The sequence below is a fragment of the Platalea leucorodia genome (assembly GCF_965183815.1).
Source record: "Platalea leucorodia genome assembly, chromosome: 14".
Classification (NCBI taxonomy): domain Eukaryota; kingdom Metazoa; phylum Chordata; class Aves; order Pelecaniformes; family Threskiornithidae; genus Platalea; species Platalea leucorodia.
Window position 1 is genome coordinate 6,114,335 of NC_138836.1, and position 25,102 is coordinate 6,139,436.

Here is a 25,102-nt window from a genome sequence, read left to right on the forward strand (position 1 = left end):
GGAGGATGCGGGGCTGGAGGAGCCAGATGGAAGATGCTCGGCGTGGGAAGCGGGGAGCTCCCGGGCCTCCCCCCGTGCCTGCTGCCGTGGCTCCGGAAAAATGTCGGTGGTCCCGGCGCAGGCAGCGGGGCTGGCATGGGGGGTGTGCACTGCCGCGCCGCCGGGAGGGCTGCGGTGCTCGGCGTGTTGCAGGATCAGGCCCTCAGGGTCTGTTCCTCCTTGGGAATTTGGGTTTCATGAGGATGCTCTCGTGTTAAGCTGTTACCGGATTGATCATTTGGCTCCTAGGCCTCTGCTCAGGGTCGCCCCGCTCCCACCTGGCGCTGAACAAGCCCCGGTGCCGGCGGATTTCCATAGGGGCTGCGGCCATCGCTGAGGAGCGATTCCCTTCCAGCCCCCTTGCTGGTGGGGGAAGCGATCCCGACCCGCCGGTGACACAGCTCTCTGCTCTGGAGCTGCTTCTGCTGCTGGCATTGTGGGGGGACAAGGATGTATTTGGGACCTGGCTGTTGGGATGAGGGCTTGGGCTGTCCACCAGCAGCACGAGCGATTGTGCGATGCTTCTCACGTGCTCACCTTCTCCATTTGCCTTCTCTGGTGCAGTTTTGTCTTTTCCTGCCACTGTATCTGGCAGCACTTTGAGGCTTCAGAGGACGGTTCTGATCACGGCCTGTGGTTGCACATGCTGTGGTTTAGGTTTTATGAAACTTCAGGCAGTTGAACTCTAGAGGGAAAATGGAAGAAATCCGTTTTGCAACATGATAGACAGCGCTGAGCCAGCTCTCGTTAGCAAGCCCCAAAAGAATTGCCACTGAGGTGCCTTTCTGTCTGCCCTGCCCATTACTGCTGCTCCATTGTTAGCAATCTCCGAATTAAAATGCAAACCAAGATGTACCTGAAACACTTGGAAACCCTTAAACTTTCATATGAAAATAAATTCGGCTTTCCATCTTCATTACGTGGGGTTTTGTTGACGTGGGGTTGAGGTTGCTCGCTGTTATTCTGGCAGCCGGAGCTGTAGTGGTGATCCGGGCCATGCTGGGTGCCCCCAGGCTTATTCCCAATTTACAGGGGCACACTCTGCTGATCAAAGGGGTTTGGGTGCTGCTGGTGGGACCCAGTTGCGACCCCGAGCAGCTGGACCAGGCTGTGCTGCGGCACGGGGCTGCCAGGCACCGCGGGAATAGAAATGAGGGAGATCTGCTTGTGTCCCAGAGCTGCATATTGGGTGCTATTAATCATAAATATGACTGCACCCACTTCAGTGTTGAGAAGGGCCTTTTTTATTGCGTGGAGTATTTAAGGTTGCACTTGAGTTGTTGATTTTAGTATTTCGAGTGGGGGATTGCCAGTGATCTTGGCTTTGAGAGGAGCAGCAATTCAAGTCCTCTTAAATGCGTGCCTGCTAGCCCTTTCCCTTAACCCATCCCTCTGTGCCAGGTCAATATTGACCAAAACCATGCTTTTTTTTCCCCCAGAACGGGGGGACACACACGTTGTTTTTGGGGATGCTGTGCTGGGGAAACGCTGAGCTGGCTGACTGGTTTTCAGAGGGATGCTGCAGCCTTTAAACCCCGTCCCAGGCACATCCTCACCCTCCCGACTGTTCGTGCTCTTCCTACGAGCGCTGGCTTCGGGTCCCCGCAGAGCAACGCGGAGCCTTTGTAAGGAGCCCCCGCCCGGCGTTTGCTCCAGCACGGTGCTGGGACGGGAAGCGATGTGGCCAGGTGGTGTTTGGCTTTTTTTATTATTATTATGATATTTTAATAAATGTAGTTTGAAATGAGGAGGGCTTTGGAGAAGCGTGGGCGTGAGCAGGAGGACCTCCCTTCTGCACCCTGGGCGGCAGGGCTGGTGCAGGGGGCTGCTCCGGGGGAGCGGGGCTGCGCGGGGGCTTGGCGTGTCCCGTGGGACACCAGCTTCCCCGGGGAGTGCTGGTGATGTCCTCGAGCACCCCTCCGGGGGACTTTGGGAGCAGCATGACCGGCCGAGGTCTCAAGAGATGAAACCGAAGGGTGCCAAGGGAGGGTGAGGGAGACGTGGGGTGGCTCACCATTGCTCATGCCTGCCTTGGCTCTCCGTGGGTTACAAACGAGCGCTGCTGGCACAGGGATTCACAACCTGCGCTGTGCTGGCGCAGGTCACTTAGGAGCGTTGAGCCCTTGCTATGTTGTTTCAAATAACAAAATACCAACCTGTTGTTTTACGTGCAAATGGGCGCGCTCTGATAACTAAGTGCTTTCTAAGGGAGCTCTCTTCCTATCCGATCCTATTTCATGTTTTTAACATAAATCTGTGTATCTGCCTCAGAAAAGCTGGGTGCTCGCTGCTTTGTTGCTGCACAGCCTTTGTCTCCATCCCCAGAGGTGTTGGCCTCTGTGCAGACGTGCAGAAGCAGCGAAGCCGAGCGAGCGGCTGATGCCCAGAGCTCGCCGTGAGCTCGCCGGGGGCCGCAGAGACGTGCCGCGTCCCTCCCCGTGCGCGGGGCAGCCACTGACCCGGGCTGGGGATGTGCAGCATCTCCCTTCCTCTCCTTGCTCCCCACCCCTCTTTTCTTTCTCTTGCTGCTTTCTGGTCTCTGATCTGTTATCACCGTCTCTCTCTTAATAAGTGTGAAATGGGAGCCTCTGGGCACCATCAAAGCATGGCTTGTTATTGTCTCTGTGTTAGCTCCTGGACAAGTTAGGAACATTTTAGATTATTTTTTTTAATAAGGTAGTAAAACTTATTCTATTTCTGTTCGCTGTTGAGGTGCTTTCTGCTGTTAGTTGACGCCTTGTGGTCTTTGTTTCCTGTGGCTTTGCGGAGCCTGTTCCAGGGCGTGTGCTGGGTTAAAGCCGGTAAGATATTGCACGGGAAGCGCCGCGTCACCGAGCTTCCCCGACAAGCGGCACCTCCAGATTTGGTACCGAGTGATCTACCCAAAGCCAGACCATCAGCTTTTGTCATCGCTGTTTCTTTATTAATTTATTCTCCTTCGTTGGTCAGGCGGAGAAGAGCAGATTATTTCTTAAAGGTGTCACTCTTCATTTCTTTTTAAAGTTGGCTTCGGTTCAGTTAGCAACTTTGTGCAAGAGGCTGGCTGGGCAGCAGGATGCAATCCGAAACCCTCGCTTCATCTAAAAGCAAGCAGCTGCCACCTCCTCCCCGTCCCATCCCTTCGCCCTGCGATACCAGGGCGATGCCATCGGTACTGGGGTGACGGCCGCGTCACCTGGGTGCTAGCAGGAGAGGGGCACATTTCCATACAGATTAATTTGGGATTGCTGCAGCTTTTGGGTAACAAAAGCGGGATCTGCCCATCTAGGCGGGTGCTGCGTGGAGTGGGGTTCTTCTCTGCTCTCTGCAAAGATACCTATTTTTTTCTTGTCCGCTTTTGCACGCGGTGCCACGACAATCTAATGACCTTTTCATTGTAGCTCTGCGAACAGAGACGAGTGCGGCGGGGACTCCCGTGTCCCAGAATAGTTTTCCTTCAAGATCTTCCCATCCAAGTCTCTCATTGCGTCTTGCTTTTTCAAATAATCAGCCCCCGTGGTTATTTCAGTTAACGCTAATTACTGTCATGAACTAATTAATGTGGGTTGACTTTCCTCTTCTCTTTCTAATGCTTTTTTAACCCACTGACACATTCCAATTAAGGGACTCATGCAGGGACCGGACTGAAATGACTCAGAGCAATCACAGTTGGAATAAATCGTGTGCTTTACTGAAGGTCACTAATATTTTTTCAAATTGCCAGTGTTGCGTATTTGCGCCTGCCGACAGGGAGATGACCTGACCTCACGATAAGCATCTGAGATATCTTCAAGTTTGCCTCCATTTCAGTGCAAGCAGATTCGCGGGTACCATGTCGATACGCGTTTGATGTGCTGGGAACGGTGGCACAGAAAATAGCCGTGGGAGGCTTCTCATCAGGACTGCAGACCTTGAGGCAAGTGGTCTTGACCTTGCAAGGACCTTGCTTGTTTTTATCTGTAGCTGTGCAGTGGGAATAGAGGGCACATGCTGAATGTTACCCGCCTGCTCGTGCTCGTGCAAGTGATTTCTTTTCCCCTTGGTTGGGTTATTGTAACTTGCGGAGTCCTGTGGGCTCTGGCCGTGCCCTGGACTTGCTTCCCTGCCTGTGCGGACAAGCTGCAGTTGAGAAGCAGCTGTCTTTGAGCTGGGGGGAAGCCACAAATCTGGTGGTGATAAAGCCTACAAAGCTGCTGTTCCAGTGTTTGTAGCTCATTTAACAAAATGCTGGTGGGAGCCATGTGGAAGGAGAGCTCTGTAAAACCTGGCGTTCTCAAGGTCCGAAGCAAGAGCAATGGCAAGCGGGAGGCAGCCGGCGGCTGGAGCAAGGCTGGAGAGCCCCGTGCAACGCTTGCAAATTCTTCCTGCGTGCTTAAAGTTGAGACTTGACTTCTGCGGCTCCAAATTCCCATCCTTGCTTTTCCTCGGGGTGGCGTTTTCCAGAAAGTGATGCTACTCACTTTCCAGAGGTGAAAACCCCTTTAGCTTCAGTAGGACTGGACTCTCTCCTGGATATAGGGAGACCACGCTGCCAAGGTGCCAGCAGCAGGGCGAGCCCATGAGTTTCCATTCTTGGTCTCTTCCCACCTTATCCAAGTAGGGTCACGATGCTGTAGTTCCCCTCTTTCCTCACTATGTCATACCATCCAGGTTTTGCTGGAAAATGCTTGTATTTCTACCTGCTCTTCCAGCTACTGCTCGTGAGGTGAGGTGCAGAGCTGCTGGTGTCTCCCGTGGGCACGCGCGGTGGGGTGGGGTGGGTCTCCCTTCTCCCAGGGGGATTTAAACGCCAGCACCTCATCGGTGCATCTTGTAATTGTTGGGTTAGTGGAGGTGAAAGCACTCTGATTAAACTGCAATAGAGAGCAGATAGCAAATATGTGATTAGTATTAATAGTACTGGTCAGACTATATTATGCAAATGATGGGAGCCTAGACGATTTAGTTATTCATCTTTAACCTTTATTTTTGTTTAATGTGACCTTACCCATCAAGTCTCTCATTACCATCTCTGGCTGTTCAGCGTATGTTCGTTTATTCTGCTGCCATCAACCCAACAGCTACACCCGTGTTCCCAGCCGGTGACGCCGGGTGCAGCCTGGACACCCTTCCTTGCGGATGCTCCCGGGGGCTGGTTCCCAGCCCTGCAAGGATTTGGGCACTCTGGGTCCCGCTCCCCATGTTTTGGGTAGAGCTGGTTACACCAGGTCGTGCAGCCTCTGCCGTGGGACACGTTCCCTTCTCTCGGCTGTCCAGTTGCGGCTCTAACCCCGTGTTTCCTATCAGTTTTGTAGCCGTCTCTGGGTGGGTTTGGGCAGCCCGGGGACACCCAGGGACGCAGACATTCCTGCTGCATGTCTAGCACTGTGGGGGAAAGGCAGAAACGGTGTCTGCCAGTTTTTCTTTTGGCCGATGCAGATAAAGACTCTGGCTCATCCTTGAGTCGCGTCTGGTTTTTGCGAGCCGTGTCCGGGTTGGCAGGAATCGCTCATGGGAGCAGTGCAGTCCCTCTTGCCGCGGGGCGTCTGCTCTGATTCCCTGCAGACTTTACACATAGCTGGACGGTATTGATTTTGGCTGTCCCTCTCTGCTTTCTGGAGGTTACAAATGGTGTAGGAATATATTCCAAGTGAGTTTGAAGTTTCATCGAGCCATCTGGATGAGTCCCAGTGAACTAACACTGGGTGGTTGTGAACATAGTGTCTCATTTGATGCTCAAATGGGTTCAATTTTGAACAAACTGTTTCCCTTGCAAGCTCAATCCACGTTGAAGAAATGGCACCCTACTGCAAACTAAACATCTGCAGAGGTCAACCCAGCGGCGCGACCCTCTGTGAGTGGTTCGGCAGTGCTGACAGCAGTGAATGTCCCTCCTTGTCTGCTGGTCTCCTCCAGGTTGACTATGGAGGGAGTTGCATTTATGGAATTGCACCTCTTCACCCAAAAGACACGTCTCCATGCGGCTGTGAGAAGCTGCTGTGACACATGCCCCGATTGGCTTCCTAACCACACGGATGCCAGAGCGTTCCCCGAGGATGGGGCTGGGAGAAGGCTGATGGGGAGATGTGGGAAAAACCTTAAATTTCTCTCTTGCCTTGCAGGGTTTCAGCGGGCCTCCCCACGCAGCGTTTGCCTTGAGCTGTGACCAACGAGCGGTGAAAGAAAAATATGAGCATGAACCTGCCCATCACCTGGACTACGAGAGCGAGTTGTCCATCCGGATAGGTAGAGCTGGGCTCCATCCAGGCAAGCATCCTGTCATATACCAACTGCAGAGTGTACGGGGAAAATACCCCTGTTAAACTGGCACCTAGACTGTCACGTATGTGATTGAAATTAGATTGGTTTTGACATGTGCATGCAAAGTGCACCTTCTCTTCCCTGTCTGGATCTGTGTCTCTGCTGGCTCTTATTCCAAGAATCATTACTCCTGTTTCTACTTCAGTTCTCAAAACCACTTGCACGTCTGTCTGTGCCTATGAATTATTGATAATTAGGTATCTCATTCACCAGGGAAATGAAGTCATCGGTTTAGCTTGAGATAAGTTTATTTTCAGCGTGGGCGCAGCGAGCACTAGCCCTGCCCTTGCCAAGTTATGCCACGTTGAAGGTGCCCTGCGACACTGTCCCTCGGTGGCCCTCCCTAATTATAGACTAGGACGGGTAGTCGTGCTGTCACTCCTTATTTTGGAGGGTAATAGAATTGTAGCTGCTGAAGTGTGGAATAAAATGTCTTGTTGGCAGCTATTTCCTCCTTAAATAGATTTTAAAGAAGGAACCTTTTAGTCAAGGTGGTGGAACCTCATCAGGCTTCCCCAGGTCCGGGGTGTGTAGATGGGATGGGTGGTGGTCACCCTTACACCCGGCTGGTTGGGGATACGTCCTCTGAGGCAACACAATTTTCTATTCCTCTACTTAACAGCAGCTTTTCAGTAGACAAAGAAAGTGTAATTTAGCGAATTAATCTTATTGCTCCTCTGCTTTTTCTTGCTTGGAGAGAAACTGAAACAGCCGTTTACAATATCTTGAGTACAATTGGGAGCAGACTGAGATGAAGAAATGATCCTTCTTTTTGCAAAGAGTAGCGCTAGCCTGTTAAATCAGGCTCTGTTATTTAACTGCATTGCTTAATTGCATGTTTCATAAAGCGTTTCAAATCCATGGGATTTTTCAGGAATTGAAATACCGGCTTGGGTTCTTCCAAAGGGATGGAAGGAAGTTTTGTGCTAGACTCAATGGGCTTTGGGTCCTGGATGTCTTTTGGCTCCTGAGGCAAGCGCAAGCTTGAACACTGCTCTCGCCCTGCAGGCTGTAAGGCTGTTCCAAGGTTTTCGATATTTTTGTAAGGTGGAAACTTTACATCCCAGGTGCAGTTTAATTTTATTCTTCAAGAAAAAAAAGTAGGCAGCCCTGCAATTTTCAGAAACTTAAGCTGCTGGGGTTTTATGTTTTCATCTTCTTTTAGCTGCAAACAATAACAGTGCAAATGGTTTTGAGAATAGAAAATTTCCATTAGACTTCGTTGTTTTTCCTCTCTCTGGGGAAATGGTATTAAGAATCTACAATACGTTAATTCTTTTACTGTCTCTTGCTATTTTTTTTTTTTCTTTTGCTTACTGAAATGAACTCTGTATTTTCACAAGATACCTCAAGCCTTCCAAGAAAGCAGCTTTCCCCAGCTCTGGGTACTGCTTGGCTGTGCTCTGGGGAACGCTCTGGGAACATAACGGGTATTTTCCAAGTCTAATGGGTACTAAGTGGAATATTTCAGACTTAATCACTGTTGAATCATTGACCTTTCCTTCATATTTACATGTTTTAGAATCGCTAAAGCTGTGAAAACAACAAAAAAAAAAATCCCAAAGCACACCGCTGCCTTGTTTTGCAGTTGTCTTTACTGCCTGGGGATGGTGGTGAGGAGCAGGGGAGCTGGTATGGAGATGGCTGGAGAACGTGTAAACATGCAGCTCTCCAGGGCCCTGCATATCTGAGGTCTTTGCTGTTAGAGATGTAAACGCGTATTTAACGTGGCTGCGTGAGAGGCTGGGAGCAGAAGCGACTGCGTGGTCACGCTTGGGTGGTGGGATCTTTGTAGCCGCACTAAGCAAGCGAGAAGATTTCTTTTAGACCTATAGAAAGGCAGATGGATGAAATGCAATAGTTGGACCTATCCCTCACCCCCTCTGTTGGGAGAAAAAATTCTTATTCTGCTTTTTTCCCCCCAGTCAGCAGTGTGTTTGGGATGCCTCTGTTCTTCCCCAGCATCCCAAATCCCTTGGTTTCCCATCACTTGCAAGTTGTTTGTAGGGAGTGAGGAAGCACGGTACCATCCGGACGGGTCTGGGAGCCCCCTCTCTCCCTCCACAGCTTTCCTCTGCTCCCCTCGTCCTCCGGCTCCTCTCCAGCCCGCTGCTGCCATGCCATCACAGGCATCGATGCTGAATCGAGATGAGATTTTTACTGGGATTGCTAACAGCTGGCTGCCTTGTGGATGCGTGAAGTAAGGCACACGTATCCACGTGAAATGGAGTATGGGTGGATTTGGTATGAATTGCAGTGAAAAGTCTGTGTCTAGACTTGGTATTTGACGTGTGGGATAATCACTAGGCTTTAATTACTACAAAAGAGAACCCAGCCTTGTCTTTAATGTATCTGGGTAGGCAAGGGATGTAATCTGTATTTCTCTGCCTGCCTTGGAACAGATTGGGATAAAGCTGAGGAGGGTTTGTTCATTCCTCTGGGTGCAGGTGAAGTCCCCTCCGGTGCCGTGGAGGGACCCGGCGGGCTGTGCCCTCCCTGCCGCGGGGGCTCCGGGCTGCCCTGGTCCCTAAAGCTCCCCCTGCCACCCCAGGGCTCGGGGCAGCTCAGCCTGCTTGAGTTTGCAGACATTAAAACCAGGGGAAGTAGTTTTGGCAGGGTCAGCGCAGGCTGTGGGACTGGAAGGCCAGGTTTGACCCCAGGCTTAAATCATAGCTACGTGCGCAGTGTTCTTGGGTAGTTCTCAGAAAGGATTTACATACAGCATCGCACCTTGAAACCTGAGCTGTGACTCATGCTCCTACAAACTGTATATTTAACAGCGAGGCATGTTGATTCTTTGTCGTGTCCTGGTGCCGAATGATTCATGTCGCTCCAAATCAGATCACGGAGCAGAGTGGGAGGGCAACGATGTTCCCCATCAGCCTCCTCCGCTCTCGCTTTAACATCCTCGCTACCGTATTGCAGGTGGGAGATCTTATGTCCGAGGAGATGCTTTCTAGGTGTGCTGAGGGGTTCACAGCAACGTGGCTGTAAAGCGCTCGGAGTAGAATACCAAATATCATTTTGGTGCTCAGCTGGGAGCATCCTCAGTGGTTGGCACAGCCCTGGGGAGTTAAGAGTATTAGTCTCTGAGCCGGCTGCTGACCCAAGCCACAAATAAATGTCTACTGAAGTACCTGGCTAACCAGCAGCATCTCTGCTCGCTCATCGTCCGTCCTAGACACGCGGACGTTTATGCCAAGGGGATGTGATGTGCTTCTGGCATCGTCCTGTCAACGCTGTTAAGTCACTAATATTATTAAGGGGAATCAGGGTTTGTTTTAATGACTTAATTGGCTTTTGGTGGGGTGTGATTTAGGAAATGGTACTGTGGCATTCCTGCATAGATGTTCAGTAAGTAAATCCAGATGGGTTTAGTAATTGGAAAAAGATACTGATGTTTGAAATAGTGTACTTAAGAAATGAAATTTCATTAAACTTGTTACTTAAATGAGCCGTGAGGTTTGAGGGCATTGTAGAGCAACCTCATTACATAGAATTTGTATCTTTTTCCTTAAATTTGAGCTGCTGCATCAAACCAGCTGCGATGTCGCAGAGGCTTAGGCGGTGTTTCAGCTGGGGAAGCCCTGGAGCAGGGGAGGCGGGTGGGCTGGGGGCACCACCAGACCCGGCGTGGGTCCATCCTGCTGTGCGGCCCCAAGACCCGCTGTGCCCATTTCGGTAGCATCACCCAGCCTCTGCTCTAATTTTCTACCTCCTTCCTAAGGCTGTCGTTTTTTTTTTTTTTTCCATTTTTGCTTTATTTTTCCCCTTCAAAGGAAGTTATCGTGTACCAGGGCTGCTGGAGTGGACTGCACACCAGAACAAGCAGACCCTGCTCACGTAGCATCTCTTTCATCAGTGCCCAGGCAGTTCAAGTCCTGTAATGATGTAGTAAACTTCTGATGAAAGGGAGGAAGGGAGCTGGGGAGATAAAAGAGGAGGTGAAACCCCTTAGGGACCAATACAAAGAGAGGGGGCGAGCTGTGTTGCGGGATTGATACTGATGCTTCAGGCAGCGTATGGGTATGGCTTGCTTCTGTCTCTGGTTGTGTCCTTGCAGCCAGAAAATTCACTTTTTGCTCTGTTACTGCTGGTTTCAGAAAGCCCAGCTTTGTCCCAGCTTTTCAGGCTGCCCTGATCTGCAGTTGTCTCCCGGTGCCAAGGGGAAAACTCCATAGAAATGGCCAGTTTCCATCATAAGAGCATGAGTGGTTTGCTGACACTTACCCTGTAAATTTTCTCCTTGTTCCCTCCTTCCCTGAGCAGAAGCAGAGGCCGTGGAGGAGGGATGATATATAAAGCCTCTCCAGCCACGAAACCCGTCGTGATTCATTGGGGTAATATTCAGCTGAAGCCTCGCGTGTGCATCTGAAAGGTTCCTTAAGTCATTGCAACTTATATAACGCGAGGCTCCTTCTGCAAAATGGGATGTTCACCAGTTTTAGATGGTTCCAACTGTATTTGTAATAACGTTGACATGTTCATGCTGTGCTTGGTCCGGAAAACTGCTGCTTTCAAAAGGCATCAATTCATTTTGAGTTTTAATAGCCAGTCTTGATGATGAACACCTCTGGCAATGTCTGTATTGATTTAAAAACATCCTAATGCCCCTTTCTGGAGTGTTTCAAATGTTTATTGACCATCCTTGTCAGGCTGGGTTCTGTGGTTGGTGTTTATAGTCATGACTAAATGTGAATTTATATACGCAGAGCTTCAAAAAAATAAATAAAATCAGAGCACATAATCCCTCATAAACGGATGAAATGCCTTCTTCACACATAGGTCTGTACCCCCGTTATTCTGGTCGCAGCCTTGCTCCTTGGATTAGGAATTTTGACTTTATGGGCTTGAATGCAGCCTGGTGGTGTGTTCTCCTTTGCTCTTGGTCAGCACTGTCACTGGGCGTAAATGTCGTCTTTTGTTCTGCTTTCCGAGACGCACGTAAAAATGTTTTGGATATATTTGCAGAGGACCCACTTCTGCACTCCTCCACTTATCACAGCCTGCAGTAAATAAACCACTCAGTTCAGCAGGCTGCTCTGGGTGTAAGTTGTTGGGATTTCCGACTCCAAACAGCCTGATCCCTGAGGAGATGTCAACCTGGGACCTACCGGGAGAGCCCTGGCTCTGGGTGACCTGTGCTGTGTCAGGACTGCCCTTCTCCATCTCCGAGGGCTCTCGAGATGGGGGTCTTTGTGTTGCATCAGTTTGTGGTTGCTCATTTCCACCTTGCTGGGGGAGCAGAGCCTGTTTTGACACATCATGGTGCTTGCGTTATTACTAAGAGGGAGGAGGAGGAGAACCAGGCTGCAGCAGCACCGGCAAAATGACTTCCAAATTCCTTGGGTGGCTTGTTTTTTGGGTTTGTTTGTTGGGTTTTGGTATTTTTTTTTTTTTTTTTTTTTCCCAAGATACTCTTCAGTTAGCGGTAGGTCTTTAAAGGAGTTCAGCTGCCCTTTGAAAAAGAGGAGAAATCTTGAGTTGGAGTTGGAAGGTTGTCAGACCCTTTGAAGAGGAGGGAGAAGTCTCGAGTTGGAAGGCCGTCAGAGGTTGGGGGCACTTGAGGAACGGCTCCTCAGGATAAGCCTGGCATAACATTTGGTTGCTTTGTCCTTTGCTTCATTCTCAGTTGAACAGCGCTGTAATGAGCGTGAGAGCTGCTGGCAAGCGTGGACAGCTGCTTTATCTGCCCTCAGAGGCATGAGCTGCCTCCACATTTGCCGCTTTCACGACCGCTTGGACAGGGAGAAGCGCCGTGCCGAAAGGAAACAACGTCCCTCTCCGCAGACGACATCTGCTCCTGTGAAATGTGCTCTTGGCATCTCGTACCGCTTCCTGCTGTTCTTTGCAAGTGTTGTCTTTCATGGCTTCTTGTTAATGCATCCTTCTTCCCTGGGCTTCGTCCAGTGTCCTCCTAAATGAAATGTGGCCAGAAGGGCTTAGCCTAGCTACAGGCTTTTCTGTTTAATTCTGCTCAACTATTAGAGTTGCAGGAGAGCTACAGCATTATTTCCATCATCTCCCTTTCAAGACAAGGACCCTTCAGTGGGACCTGCAGGTGGCACTTGAGCTTTCCAAGGGAGACGGTGCAAGTGGAAGAGGACAACGCAAAATTAGCTTGCTAGGGATTCGGTGTACACCAGCGCTGGTGGCATCGCTGGAGGGTTGAGTTGTGCCCTGCAGGTATTGCCATGGAGGGTGCGCTGTGCAGCAGTGCCTCATGCTGTGCATGGGGCGCAGAGGGGACGGACACTACCTGGGAACTGGAAGCTGTTTGCTGTAGGATCTAGCTGTGTCTTTTGACTCTAAAAATGAAGGTAGCAAGCAAAGAGGGCTAGGTAGGTCTGTAAAGGCAGCTGGGTTCCTCTTCTGAAGTGCTTGGTGGCAGATGAGCAAGTGTCTTCATGCCTGCTGTGTGTGGTGGTGCAGGAGGGGCAGCTCCTTGGGAGACCTTCTCAGCTGGCACCGTGACCTGCACACCCAGCCCGCAGGACCGTGGGTGCCGGGGATGCAGGTAGCATCGTGCTACGTGTGCTTGCTGCTCTACTCTGCGCTCCTTTTATTTCAGGGTGATTTGTTAATAAGCCTCATAGATTAAAGTCTGTTGAGTGACATGCTGGTTAGGACCCATGCTCCGAAATCAGCTCTGCTGGCAAGCGTGGAAGTTGCAGAGAGGCTTTCTGTGGTGCTTATGGCCATTAATCAGAGGAGTCATTTCCCAAATTGAGCCTTGTTAACTCTCTGCAATATTATCAAGGAGCTTTAATTTCCTGGCTACACCTGACAATCTGTTAAGTCTTTTTAATTCTGCAGCTGTATAAAACAGGTTACTCAGAAACTCATTTCCATCCTCAGCCTGTTGATGCAGGCAGCTCCGATGGCTTCAGCGCGGTGCTCGGGGGCCGGCGATGCTGCGGGGGTCAGACGAGTGTGTGCACGCGTGTGTGCAGGGGGAGGCACTGGTGCTGTCATTAGTCCTCTAGTAATAATTCTGCTGACTTAGCAAAGTAACAGGGCATTGAAACATGCCCTGAGGAACATCTCCAGAGATGTGTGTTGCATCAAACCTGTGTCTTCATGGAGTGGTTGTCCTGCGGCTTGGGAGCTGGCTGGAGGGCTGAAATCCCATCTCAGCCCAGTTCCAGGCTGGAAGGGGATTAGCACAAGTGAAGCTTGGGAGAAACACCACTCCACTGCAGCTGCATTCAGGAAACCCTTAAATTTCAAGGTTTATTAAACTGAACTAACAATCAGTATCATTGCCTCTGGAGTGGATGTTGTTTTGGCTTCATTCAATAAGCACAGTAATTCATTTATTTTCTAGCGATGGTTCTTTAGTTGAATGGGGATGGGAATAATTTTTAGTCACCCTAAGGATGCTTTGGAGGAGTGAAATGAAAATCAGGAGCTCTAACAGTCACTCTGCATTACGGCAGCAATATTAGCCGAGGAGTGATGCCAGGGCATGTACCATGAAGTGTAGGAAGGCCATCATCATTGCTTTGAAGGAAAGGGAATAAACTGCATCAAAAAAAAAAAAAGGGCTATTCCCCACATTCCAACTAAACAAACATTTTAAGGATAACGAAGCGTATATAAAAAGCCATAACCCAGCTGTGTCATCGGGGATTGACCATGGCTTCAAGAGCGTAAAGGTGCATGTAATGGGGTTTGCAATGGATGGGCCAGGGATTGGAGCAATCCCCAGACGGAGTTAGGGGAGGGCACTGAAGTGGATCTGCGCAGAGCAGTTTGACCACATTATGGAGACGTGTGTGTGTGTGTGTATATCCATATATATATATGGTAATTTGCTGTGTGGTTCTGGTCATGCTTTCAGGTGTTCTCTTCTCTGCAGTGTGGCCGTCAAGGGATCTATTTAGGTAAAAGCCTGTGCTGCTTTGGGATTTTTAATTGTCGTCCTGTGCCTGGCGCGCGGCGGTGGTTGGGGCGTGCTGGGAGCATCCTGCCTCTGCTTCGGGTCGGCTCTGAGCAAGCGCAAACCTCCGCAGCGAAACTGCAGCTGTTCTCCGGGTGCAAGGAGGAGCACGGGGGAACACCGAGAACCGTATTTTTATTGCCTAAAAGCATGAAGCGCTTGTGCAGAGCTTTCTGTCTTTGCAAGGCTGCGCAAATTGTTCCTGAGCTGCTGAGAGATGGCAAGAAATTGGTGGGCTGGCACCCCGTGCCCTGGCTGGTGGGTGTTTGGGTGCTCAAATGCATTTGTGGAACTGAGCCTGCTCCCCAAAAAGATTGATAAATTAAGATTTTGATCTTGTTTGTGATTTGGAGCTGATGAGTTGTGGCTGGAAGCTCTCGGTGAGGTCTCCTGCACCGCTGCTGCTGCAGGAGGCTGTGCCCGGTGGGTTTTGCTCTTGCACACCAGTTCGGCTCCAGTGTAAATCGCTTGTCCTCCTCAGGAGCAGAGGGTTGGGAACCTTTTGTCCTTCTGAAGGCAGCGGGTTCGTTTTCCCTAATCACTGGTTCTGGTGTGATTTGTGCTGCTGATTTCTTTCCGATCTGATTTCAATTTCAACACATTTTCATTTCAGTTCACTGTGTCCTGAGACGGTTGTTCATGTCCAGGCCTCTCTTTTATCCTTTTCCACGTGGTATATGGCACAGGATGATGGAATATGCCTTTTCACTGAAAATCAATGTTTTATTCCACCCCCCTCCGCAAGGAAGCTTTCCCAGATATGAGTATTGATTGTTTGGATAAAAGACACATTTACGCTATAATTGCTCTTTAAATCAGGGGGGCTGGTGGGTTTACGCTATAATTGCTCTTTAAACCAGTGCGGAGCTGGTGGGTGCTGGGTGGGTGCTGTGGGATGGAGCTGCTCCTTGGACAAAGATGTTTAGAGATGTGCCAAGTGTTGGTCGTCTGGAGTGCTTAGATAACGTTTTGATGAAGCCTCTGCTCTCGGCCAGGTTATGCACAACACGGAGCTGCTGCGGCGCAGCCGTCACCTCCTGCACCTCGGGCTTCGGTGCCATCGGGGGGACTTCAGCACTATCAATGTTTTCAATGTTCTTTTCAGTGCATGCAGATCCCGACAGGCTCCCGAGAGGACAGCTGGGCGGCAGGGATGCACTGCTGTGTGAAATGGCAAATAGCCGGCGGTGCTCCGCAGCAGAGGCAGGCGCCTTCCCGGGGTCCCTGTGCCGGGAGGTGGCACCTAGCCGGCGGGGAGCCGGCGGGGGTCCTCTCTGCCCCACTCCCCATGGGATACGGGAGGATGGCTCCTGCCCATGGGTGTGCAGGATGGTGGTGCTGAGCCTGCCTCTGGGAAAGGCGATGCCTGCCCCTGTCAGCGGTGTGTGTGCACCCACTCGCAGCTCTGCCTCTTCCCGAACCAACCCAGCCTGCATTTCCCCCCAGTGCACCCCGATTCTGGCTCTGTGCCACCACCCAGGGGCACTGGGAGACCCAGGGGCGCCAGGAACTGGTCCTTTGCTCCTGGAACTGGGGTCACCATGGGTTCAAACTGCTCCCTGGGGACCAGTGCCGGGGGCCTGCCAGCCCAGGCCAGCTGGAGAGACGGTGCCCAGGGTTGGAATGGGAGATGCCGCATGGTTACAGAGCAACTTTTACATATTTGAAGGAAAAAGCTCTGCAAGGGGCAGAGGTAATGAGGGCTGTGCTCCTGTGGCTCCTGCCTCGCGCCGAGTCCCTGCTGCCCAGTAAGACACCGGCTGTGATTGAAGCTTTGTTGGTGCCTGAATTTTTGCAATGGCTGTATTTAATTTGAATTTTTCAGCATCTAAAGAAAGGGAGCTCCTGCTGGTGCCATTCCCAAGGAGGGAGCCCTAACTGTAGAGCATCCCCCCACTTCATCTGCCTGTTTTCTTGAAAGGGAGAATAGCTTTGAAGCAGCTGCCCTGCCTCCAATCTGCCTGATGCTGCCTGCTGCATCCCAAAGCCATTCAGCGATGCCCAGGGGACCCGGTTGAAAATGTGCTTTGTGGCTGGGACAAGGGGAGGGGGGATGTGGCGCTGGGTGGGCGACCCTCACCTGGGCTGGGGCAAGTCCATGCACCAGTGATCCTGGTCTGCGTGGCTGCCGGGAGAGGTGCTGGATAAATAACCCCAATTAGAGAGCCTTTCTGCCTTTCTGAGATCTTTCTGCCTTTCACATAGTCACCACTGGACCGAAATGATTTTTGGTTTCAAGCTGAGCCCGTGTAATGGGTTAGCTGCTTAGACATCCTGTCCATCATAACGTCCCCCTCAGTGGGCTGTTGTAAATGAGGGCTTTATTTCATCCCGATATTGGGAGGCAAACAGCATTCAGCCTAGCCGGGTGGGTTATTGTTGGGCTCGTGGTTGTTTTTTCCCTTGGCTGCTCGGCACAGAAATAGGCTGTTCCTGGCTCGAGCAGGATCCGGAGAAGCGGTGCTGTCCTCCCCTTCGGAGGCTGCACCGGGAGTTACTTCATCTGGGTTTGGATGCAGAATAGCTGCAGCATATGAGCAGAGATCTCAAACTGGGCTTTTTCTCTCTTATTTTTCAGTAGGCTGTGGAAGCAGGAGGGTTGGTGGGACTGGAACAGCCCCAGCACCCAGAGCAGGAGCCAAGCCTGGCAGCTGCCTGCGAGGGAGGTGTGACGAGAACGCGCTCCCCCGAACGTCCCCGTCACCAGGGCCTGGGCTGGGGTGGTGGGGACCGATGGGAGCAGGGCAGGACCCGCTGCTGGCTGTGAAGGCATCGCAGCCACTGCAGGGACGGAGGCGGCAGCGGGGTTTGGCACTCAGCTTCTTGGGAGCTCCGCAGAAAGAGGGCTTTTATTTTTTCTTCTTAAAGACTTGGTGGTTTCTCATCTGTATTTGTTGTAAGCTTAAACTAAGTCTCTCTATTTTTTAAACTGTGTTATCTGCAAGTCCTAAAGCTCAGGCATATTCATTGCCATCTGTGTGTCTCTACCTAACAGCAGGGTACTTGCCCCGGGCCCCAGTTTTGCCCTCCCGGGTGTGAGCCGAGCGGGTGATGCCCTCCGTGGCACGTGCTGCTCAACGATAACGCCAGCCCCAAGGGCATCCGGAGAGAGGAAGCAAAGCTGAGATTGATTCTCTTCAAAGCCCTGAGATGTATCTGTGGCAGCAGATGGTGCGAACCGCCTTAAAGTCAGTACGAAATAGCACTGAATTCCCAATTACATATAATTAAAATGGTGCTTATTTATTTATTTTACTGCCAATGGGTGGCTCTCCTCTTCATATGAGAGGCTCCGGCCGCAGGCTGAAGCATGGTGCTTTCCCTGCAAGTGGGCGGCAGGAGTTTACGACATTCACAGATGATGCTCAGATTTAAAAATAATCAGTAAAATATTTGTTAGGCTCTTTCTGCCCCGGAGTCTCTCTCCAGTGTGCAAATGGGAACTGTCCCCCGGTATCCCATCCTAGGAAGATGCAATTTGTAGAATAACTTTTTTTTTTGAAGTTGCACATCCTTTTCCAGGTGGATCTCTGCAGCTTTCCCAGAGCACGGCGAGGTGGCTGACACACTTGACTCTTAACATTTCATTAGCCTCAGAGGAGACCTTGGCCTGCTCAGAGTCGCAGCCGCACCGGGCTCGGGGGTGTTGGCCGTGCCTGGGAAGGTGCATCGCTGCCGGGTGCGAGAGCCCTGCGAAACATCCGTCATTTTACGCACTGTCAGGTTTTTTTGCTGGTTTGTTTCTGGGGTTGGTCTTTGGGGAGAGCAACACCGGCCCCGGCACCGTGTCTCCGCGTGTCGTAGGCATCGGGGTCCCACTGTGTAGGGATCAGGAATACCTTCAACTGGAAACAGGAGTTGCCTGGGAGACTTAGTGCTGAAGGCTTTTCCATGAAAAGGCAGATAAAGGCAGTTTAAAATAATCCTTTATTGAAATACTAGAGGAAAATCTAAGAAATGGATTTTTTTTTTTTTTTCATGTATGTGTGTGTGCTTCCCAGCTGAATTCCTGTGCCGCGGTGGAGGAAGGAGAGCTTAGCGCCATTCTGCTGGCTGAGTCATCCCCGTCTTCCCACCCCGGGCTGAGAGAGATCGATTTGCTTTGGATTCAAAGGAGAGAAAAAAGAACCCAGCTCCTCCTGTCATAAACACCAGTGGTGGTTCAGATCCCTTTTTTTTGAAATTGATTTTTGAGAGGTATTTGCTGCCCTCCCCCAGCTCCAGATCTCCATACAAGCGGGGAGCAGTCCCCAGGAGATGGGGTCCCTTGGATCTTCTAAATGTTGAGGACCAGAGACCCACCAGAACATCCCCTCTGCCCTGTCCCTACCGACTGCAGTGAGCTCGAGCCTGGTGAGGAGGATGATGGGCACAGTTTTGTGCTCTGCATGGCCGGGGCTGTGTGATAACCCTCTGCGGGGGCAGATGTGGTCAGGCTCCTGGAAAATTAGCATGTCCTTGCTGCAGGGCTTGGAGTCAGCGCAAGGGAATCCTGGTGCCAGTTGGGCTGTCCTGGGTGGCTGGGCTGGAGCCGAAGGCTGTAGCCACGCGGCCTGTCTCTACTTAAACTCTGCTAGAGACAGGAGTTTTCATTTCTGAGACGTTCATCCTAGATCCATAAATCAGAATGTACTGAAGGAAAAAAGCCCAGACCCAAAGCGAAGAGTCTCATCTTGCAGCTGAGGCTGTTGCTGAATCCTCCGTTTCACAACATAATGCTGCAAGTTGAGCCCTGGTTTTGCTTTTCTGGTTTTACCCGAAGGACTCCCTAAAATAGGAAAATTAAAAATTTAATAGTAGGCTAGGTAGTGCTGTCACAGAGAAGAAAAACACTGAGATCCTTTCGTTAACGTGGGAAGGTGTCTCCTGCTCCTCTGGCAGGGCTCAGCTTAAATCTGTTTTCTTCCCCTTGGGCATTGCCCTGCTGCAGTGGATGGGTTCCTCTGAAGTGGGAGAAGTGAAATCTCCTGCTCTCCTTCCCAGGTGCTCGTTACACACCAGCTAATGAGCATCCCTTGGTCACGGAGCGGCCGTTGGGGTGGGAACATGCCCGTGGGTGCCATTGGGATCCAACCCCTCTGTGCCGGCATCACTGCGGGGTTCGGGGAGGGGATGCGACTGCAGGGAGGTCCCATGGGAGGGACGGCGCGGGGGGTCCCACCACCCGAGCCCCACGCCAGCCGTGGCAGCGCTGCTCCTCTCCAGGCTGCCGGCCAGGCCTCTTTCCATCCCGCAATCCGTTTGACATCTGCTTTGTTTGCAAAAATATTATCGTTCTGCTGGAATTTGTTTCTGTGGATCAAGGGGGTAGCTTGCGTGCGTGCGATACCATCAGGATATCACACTCTGAAACTCATCCGTCTCCGCAGCGCGGGCGAGCGGGGGATGATGGATTGTGCTCCTGAAAGCAGCCTGATGGTCTGGTTTTGCCAGGAGAGTGGGCAAAAATCCAATTTGCTTGTCCCTTTGGGGGGAGCCAGGATTGATTTTGTAAGTCCGAGGGCTGAGCTGCTGAGAACAAAGGAGCACTTTATTTATTTTCCTCAGAAATCGATTATTTATTCACTTTATTTTTCAGATTATGAGAATAGTCCCTTTTCCCAAGTGTCCGTTCTGTCTGCCCGGCCATGACAGTGACAGATCCGGAGGGATCGGTGCCTTTCCCTCGTGCTGGGCTGTGGCTAGCAGGGGATGAGGATGGGGACCCCAGATGTGTCCCTCCAGATGTGGTTTTATCCCAGAGCATGTGTGAAGCCACTGAACAGCGAATGCAGCCTGTGCCTTGGGAAACTCTAGGAGCTGTCTTGCGAGGAGCTGGCGTGCACTGGGGAAACGTCACCGTCTGCGGCTCACCGGTGTAAAGGGCGATGTCTGGTGCCACCCGTTAAGCTTGGGGGCAGCCTGAGGTTGGTACGTGGCTCTGCAGCTCGAGGGGATGGGGCTGAGAGGAGGCCGGATCCTGCCTGCTTTTCCGGATGGGTAAATCCCCCTGCAGAGGCGCGGAGGATGGCATCCCGAGCACCAGAGCCCGCCAAAGCCGCTCGGCAGGGGCTGGCGGTGGAGTCCCCTGAGATGCGTGCCCGGCCGCGGAGGGGTCCATGGGTACCGGACCCCACGGCACCGAGAGGGTGAGGGAGGGCAAGGGGCGGCCGGAGCCCCCTTCCCTTTTGGGGGAGGCCTCACTCAGACCATTACAGAGGCTGCAACTGGCCTGTGCACCCCTGGATTTGATAAGTTGTTGCTTTGTAGTTTCTCTTAAGTATCCCCTGCCCCTCATCTGCAAAAGCAAGGCGATAATTGGGGAAAGATGCTGCTTGGAGAAGCGTTGGGTTTGGAGCAGGGCAGTTCCTGCCTCTGTCTTGGTGCCGGCAGTGTCGCTCGGCTGTCATTACAGGCACAGCTCCATTCTGCTGCTTCCAGCTCTAGTTAAACCTCTGGGCTTTAATGCATTTATTCACTGATTTTTATTTTCAAACAAATTTAATTAATTTGCAAAGAGAATTTCTCTAGCCGAAGCCACCGTGTCCTTTCTGAATAAAAAAGAGGAGTAGGCGACTTTGAATAATGGGTAAGCTAGAGTGAGAGAATAAGAGAAATAACGGAGAGCCAGAATTGAGCAGCAATTCTTGCTTGTCTCTAGTTTGGCGTCTTGAAAGCGCTGTAAAGGGATGTCGTGGTAAAAAGCAGACGGCAATAACCGCTGTTGTGTTCTGCTCTCTGGGATGCCAGTGGCTACGGTGGGGTTGTGTTTGTACTAATAGCTGCTCCTGGAGACTGGGCTGGCCTTAGCTTCTGCTCTGTGGATTTCCATACTTTCATTCAGCTCTTATTAAAGAAAATAAAAAAAAAAAACCATAGGCAGGAGAGAAGTGCCCTCGGAAGACGGGCTGGGGTATAACGTGGCAATGAGATGTGGATTGAAATGCAGGTGTGCGCGGAGGGGAGACGAAGCCAGAGCATCCTTGGGCGGGAGGCAGAGTTGGCTTGTTTGCAGGTGGGGCCCGGGCCTGCCGGGGCGGTGGTGGGACCCTGCGGGGACGGGGACGGTGACGGCAGCAGACGGCTCCGCTGAGCCCGTGGTCGCGTGCCGCCGTGCCGGGCTGCCTTGGGGCTGCTTGGAGGAGCGTCAGCCTGAGCCCCGTCCTCCCAGCTTCCCCCGTCGCTCTGAGATTATCATCTGAGCCCTGATAGAATACCTCCTGATAAAAATTCCTGTTTTCTTTTTAAGCAGGTAATGAGATTGATTATTTTTTTTTCTTCCTTCAGAGATTTGCTGCATCTGATCTTGCTCAGATCAGAAGCAGTTCCCTGCCAAGGATCAGAGATCCGAACATAGCTCAGCCCTCTGAAGTGATTAAATTAACTCGAATGTGTAAAATTTCAGCATAAAATGATTCAGCGATGCACTTTATCTACTGGGAACTCTTTAAAGAGCTCTTGGAAGTTAGTATGAATTAGTTTGCTTAAAAGGACCTGGTGCATGTAATTACATTTAACATCGTGCTGTCACTCTTCCCCAAGAAATTAATCTTTAAACACCGCAAACATCGAGCGCTGAGGTTTTTGGCATTCCTCCTGTTTTCTGACATTAGGCAATCTGTGTCACCCGAGGGGCGAGCAGCGCCTTGGCCTTGCCCTTACTGCGGGTTGCCACCATGTGCTTGGCTGATGCCACGTCACCTCTGCCACGCGGGTTTTGGTCCTTCACCGGGAAGCAGCCTTGGTGGCACAGCTCACCGCAAGGCCCCGTGCCTTATCAGGGAGATTTCCCAATGATTTCTGGGGCAGGAGCGTGCGGTGATGGGGTTCAGGTGGTTCCCAGGGCTGGGGTCTCCCTCCTGAGCATCCCCCCTCGCACAGCGGGTGCAGTGAAGGATTCTCCTCTGGCAGACCCCGCTTCAAAGCCTGTGCCATGGCCGTCGTCCTCCACATCCTCATGGAAGAGGCTGCCACGGCATCGACATTGCTGTGAATGGGGGTTTGGTGGCCGCAGGAGTGAATCCCTGCGGCTCTGGAGGAATAAGGTGCTGGCTTAATGCTTCCAATTGAAATTTCCAGAGGGCTGGTTTGCCTGGGCCAACTTTGGCCAAGCTGTGCTGTTCCTTCCCTTTATTACATTTCTCTATCGCCTTTCCCTCTGATTGAAGAACTGCATTACAGATTCATTTTCCCATACAGAAGTGCACCCAAATGCACACTGGCAGCTCTCTGGGATGATGGGAGCTTTCCCGGGTGCAGGAATTACATGGCAGCTTGAAGGATCACCAGTTGCAGGAGATAAAGCAGGGCAGCAAGAAAGATCCGTGCATTGCCTGTCTGCCTGTACGTGGTTTCTCAGGCCGCTGTGGATAAATGATGGCATGCAGAGGGCTGGCGCAGTAATTTCATGTGAGACTCGATGATGGATTGCTGGAGCAGCGAGGGAGAAGTTTGTGCATTAGGACTGAGGTTTGGGGGGACAAAGGTGGTGCTTACAAAGTAGGGGGAGGCTGGGAAGGGAGGCGAAGTGGTGCAGCACCAGCAAGGATGCTCCGGAGCAATAGCTGGGAGCGTTGCAAGGAGGAGGTGCCCTGGGTCCCGAGGGAGCAGCGGGGGAGCGCTGGAAGCGTGCTGGGTTTCAGGCTGGGTTGTTACCAACGTGATGTTTGAGCTGGGGTTTGGGTGTCAGGCTCCCCTTTGCTCGGTAGCTGATGCTCTCTGGAAATGGGGTGGAGGAGGGACCCGGCGGGGCTGGTGCCGGCGCAGGGCAGGCTGGCGTGCTCCGGCGTCCTCCTGACTCCAAACTTCAGACGGATCCCGGCAATAATCACGGGTCTGAGAGCAAGTGGTAGTCAGTCATGCTGAATTAAACAACCTTTTATGAAAGCTCCTGTGCACGCTTGAATAAATGAAGGTGCCTAATAGACAGTGAGTCATGACACTCTATTTATCTTCCTTGCTGAAAGCCTGGGCAGATGCAGGGACCTCTTTTATCTGCCAGAAACACTGGAAAATGAATTTGTTATGTACAGGGGGCTGCAGGGGTGAGATCATGCCAGCAGGCGGGGGCTGCAGTCACTGCAATGTGCAAATGGGTGTCACGGGTGTCCTGCTCCCGTCCCTGCCACAACACCCGGCATGGCGGCGGCGTTGATGGCACTGGGCTCTGCTTGGGCACCTGGAGCCTGGGCAGCCTGCGCTCTCTGCTCGAGTAGACCGAGCTTTTGCTAACAGTAAATAAATGCTATTTTTTTAAAAACACCCTTATTTTGACCACAGTTGGACAACTGTGAGGAGCTCCGTGTTCAGCAGCTTTGTTCTCTGCATGCAGACTTTCCAGGAGCTGGATTTTCCCTGCTTAGAGGACTCATTCCTTAAAAGAAAACCTTTTCCCTTGGCAGTTTTTTTTTTCAGCTCTTCTGTGATCCGGGCTGTCAGAGCTGATCAGAGCAGAGGTGTGCGACCTGGGACTCCCGCCTGCTCCCCTCTGCCTGGCTCAGAGCCTCCGGCACTCGCTGCCTCTCCCCGTACCTGTCTGCGAAGGGAATAGCAGTTATCCCATAAGAGGTGCTGTGCTTAATTACTTATAGTAATTAAAACCTCTTATGGAGGTGTTGGATAAGAGCAGCGTGCCTGTGCGGCGGCAGGGAGCAGATGCTTGCTAACACCCATCTGCTCTTTAGCATCGAGGCCCTTCTGTGCTCCCTGAAATTCCTGCTGCAGCAGCACAAGGAGGACAAGGAAAACAGGGATGTAGAGAAGTTTAGGAGGGGGATGAGCTCCCATCGCTCGCTGCCAGCATGTGCGAGGAATAGCTTTGATTACGTGTGTGGGATCTATGTGATTATTTGTATGCACTATGGGATGGGCACTCAGTGCTGGGGCGAGCAGTTGGACTGATGGCTTCAGACCCAGGTGCTGCCGGTAATCCTTGAAAAAAGCCTTTAAAAAAAAAAAAAAGAAGATAAAGAAAGAGAACGGTGGTGTCCTCAGAAGGCAGAGCACGCTGTTGTAATGCAGAGCGATGCGTGGGTGCCCCTGGGAGCGTGCGTGTGTCTGGCTCCGCTTCCCGAGGGCTGTGGCTGTTGATTTTGCTGCAGTTTCTCTTCTGGGGTTTCCTCATGGTCAAAAAATGAAGGAAAACGAGAGGCTGGGGAGAAGGGGATGGTGCACACCGGTCCACGTGTGGAGGGGTGTGCTGGGGAACGGTGCTGCCTGCCCTCCCACAGGCAGTACCGGCTGCCTTCTGTAGCCTTCAGACGAAGGAGGGATGCTCCGTACCGGGGTGGTCCTCCCTCTGCCCCCCTGCCCGGGGTCTCTGTAGACCCACGGAGATGCTTGCGCTGTCTGGCCGCGGCCGTGGCACCGCACGCGAGCGGCGATGCCTTCGTGTTGCAGCAAGAGGTGGAGTCCAGGGTGGATTTTGCAGCGTGGAAGCACCGATGGGACCCGTGTGCCACAGGGATGAAGCCCAACTGCCGTGAAGCATTTGTTACATCTGCTTAAAGTTAATGGAGTATTGAAGGTTTATGGAGACGAGCGGAGCAGGGAAAGGGCTTGGGTTTGCAGAGTGAGAGACATTAATAGCGTCATGCTTGCTGCACAGGCAAGCATTTCTGTAAGAGGCTTGCATTGACTATCGGGCCTTTGGGAATCTTAGAAATTTTCCAAGTAATTTTGATTTATCTCAGCCATTAGGGGAGAGAATTTAACATGCAATTATTTTCTGCACCTTGGGAGGGGATGTCAACTACTTGTGTTATCATTTTCTTTAGCAAATGCTTCTCTCTTCCCTACCCCACCCCCGGACAAGGAGTCAGACCAAGCTTGCTCAGCTCTCCTCGTTCTAACAGAGCAGCTATA

General features: G+C 51.7%; 1 protein-coding gene across 6 annotated transcripts in view; it reads left to right on the forward strand.

Moving 5' to 3' along the window:
• Nucleotides 1-25,102, forward strand: part of SLC39A11 (solute carrier family 39 member 11) — a 116,855-nt gene that overhangs the window by 40,911 nt on the left and 50,842 nt on the right. For all 6 annotated transcript variants that reach the window (XM_082326882.1, XM_082326886.1, XM_082326887.1 and 3 more), the window contains exon 5: nucleotides 6,120-6,264. In XM_082326882.1, coding sequence (XP_082183008.1) covers nucleotides 6,120-6,264 — 145 coding nt within the window. The remainder of the gene's footprint in view (nucleotides 1-6,119; nucleotides 6,265-25,102) is intronic.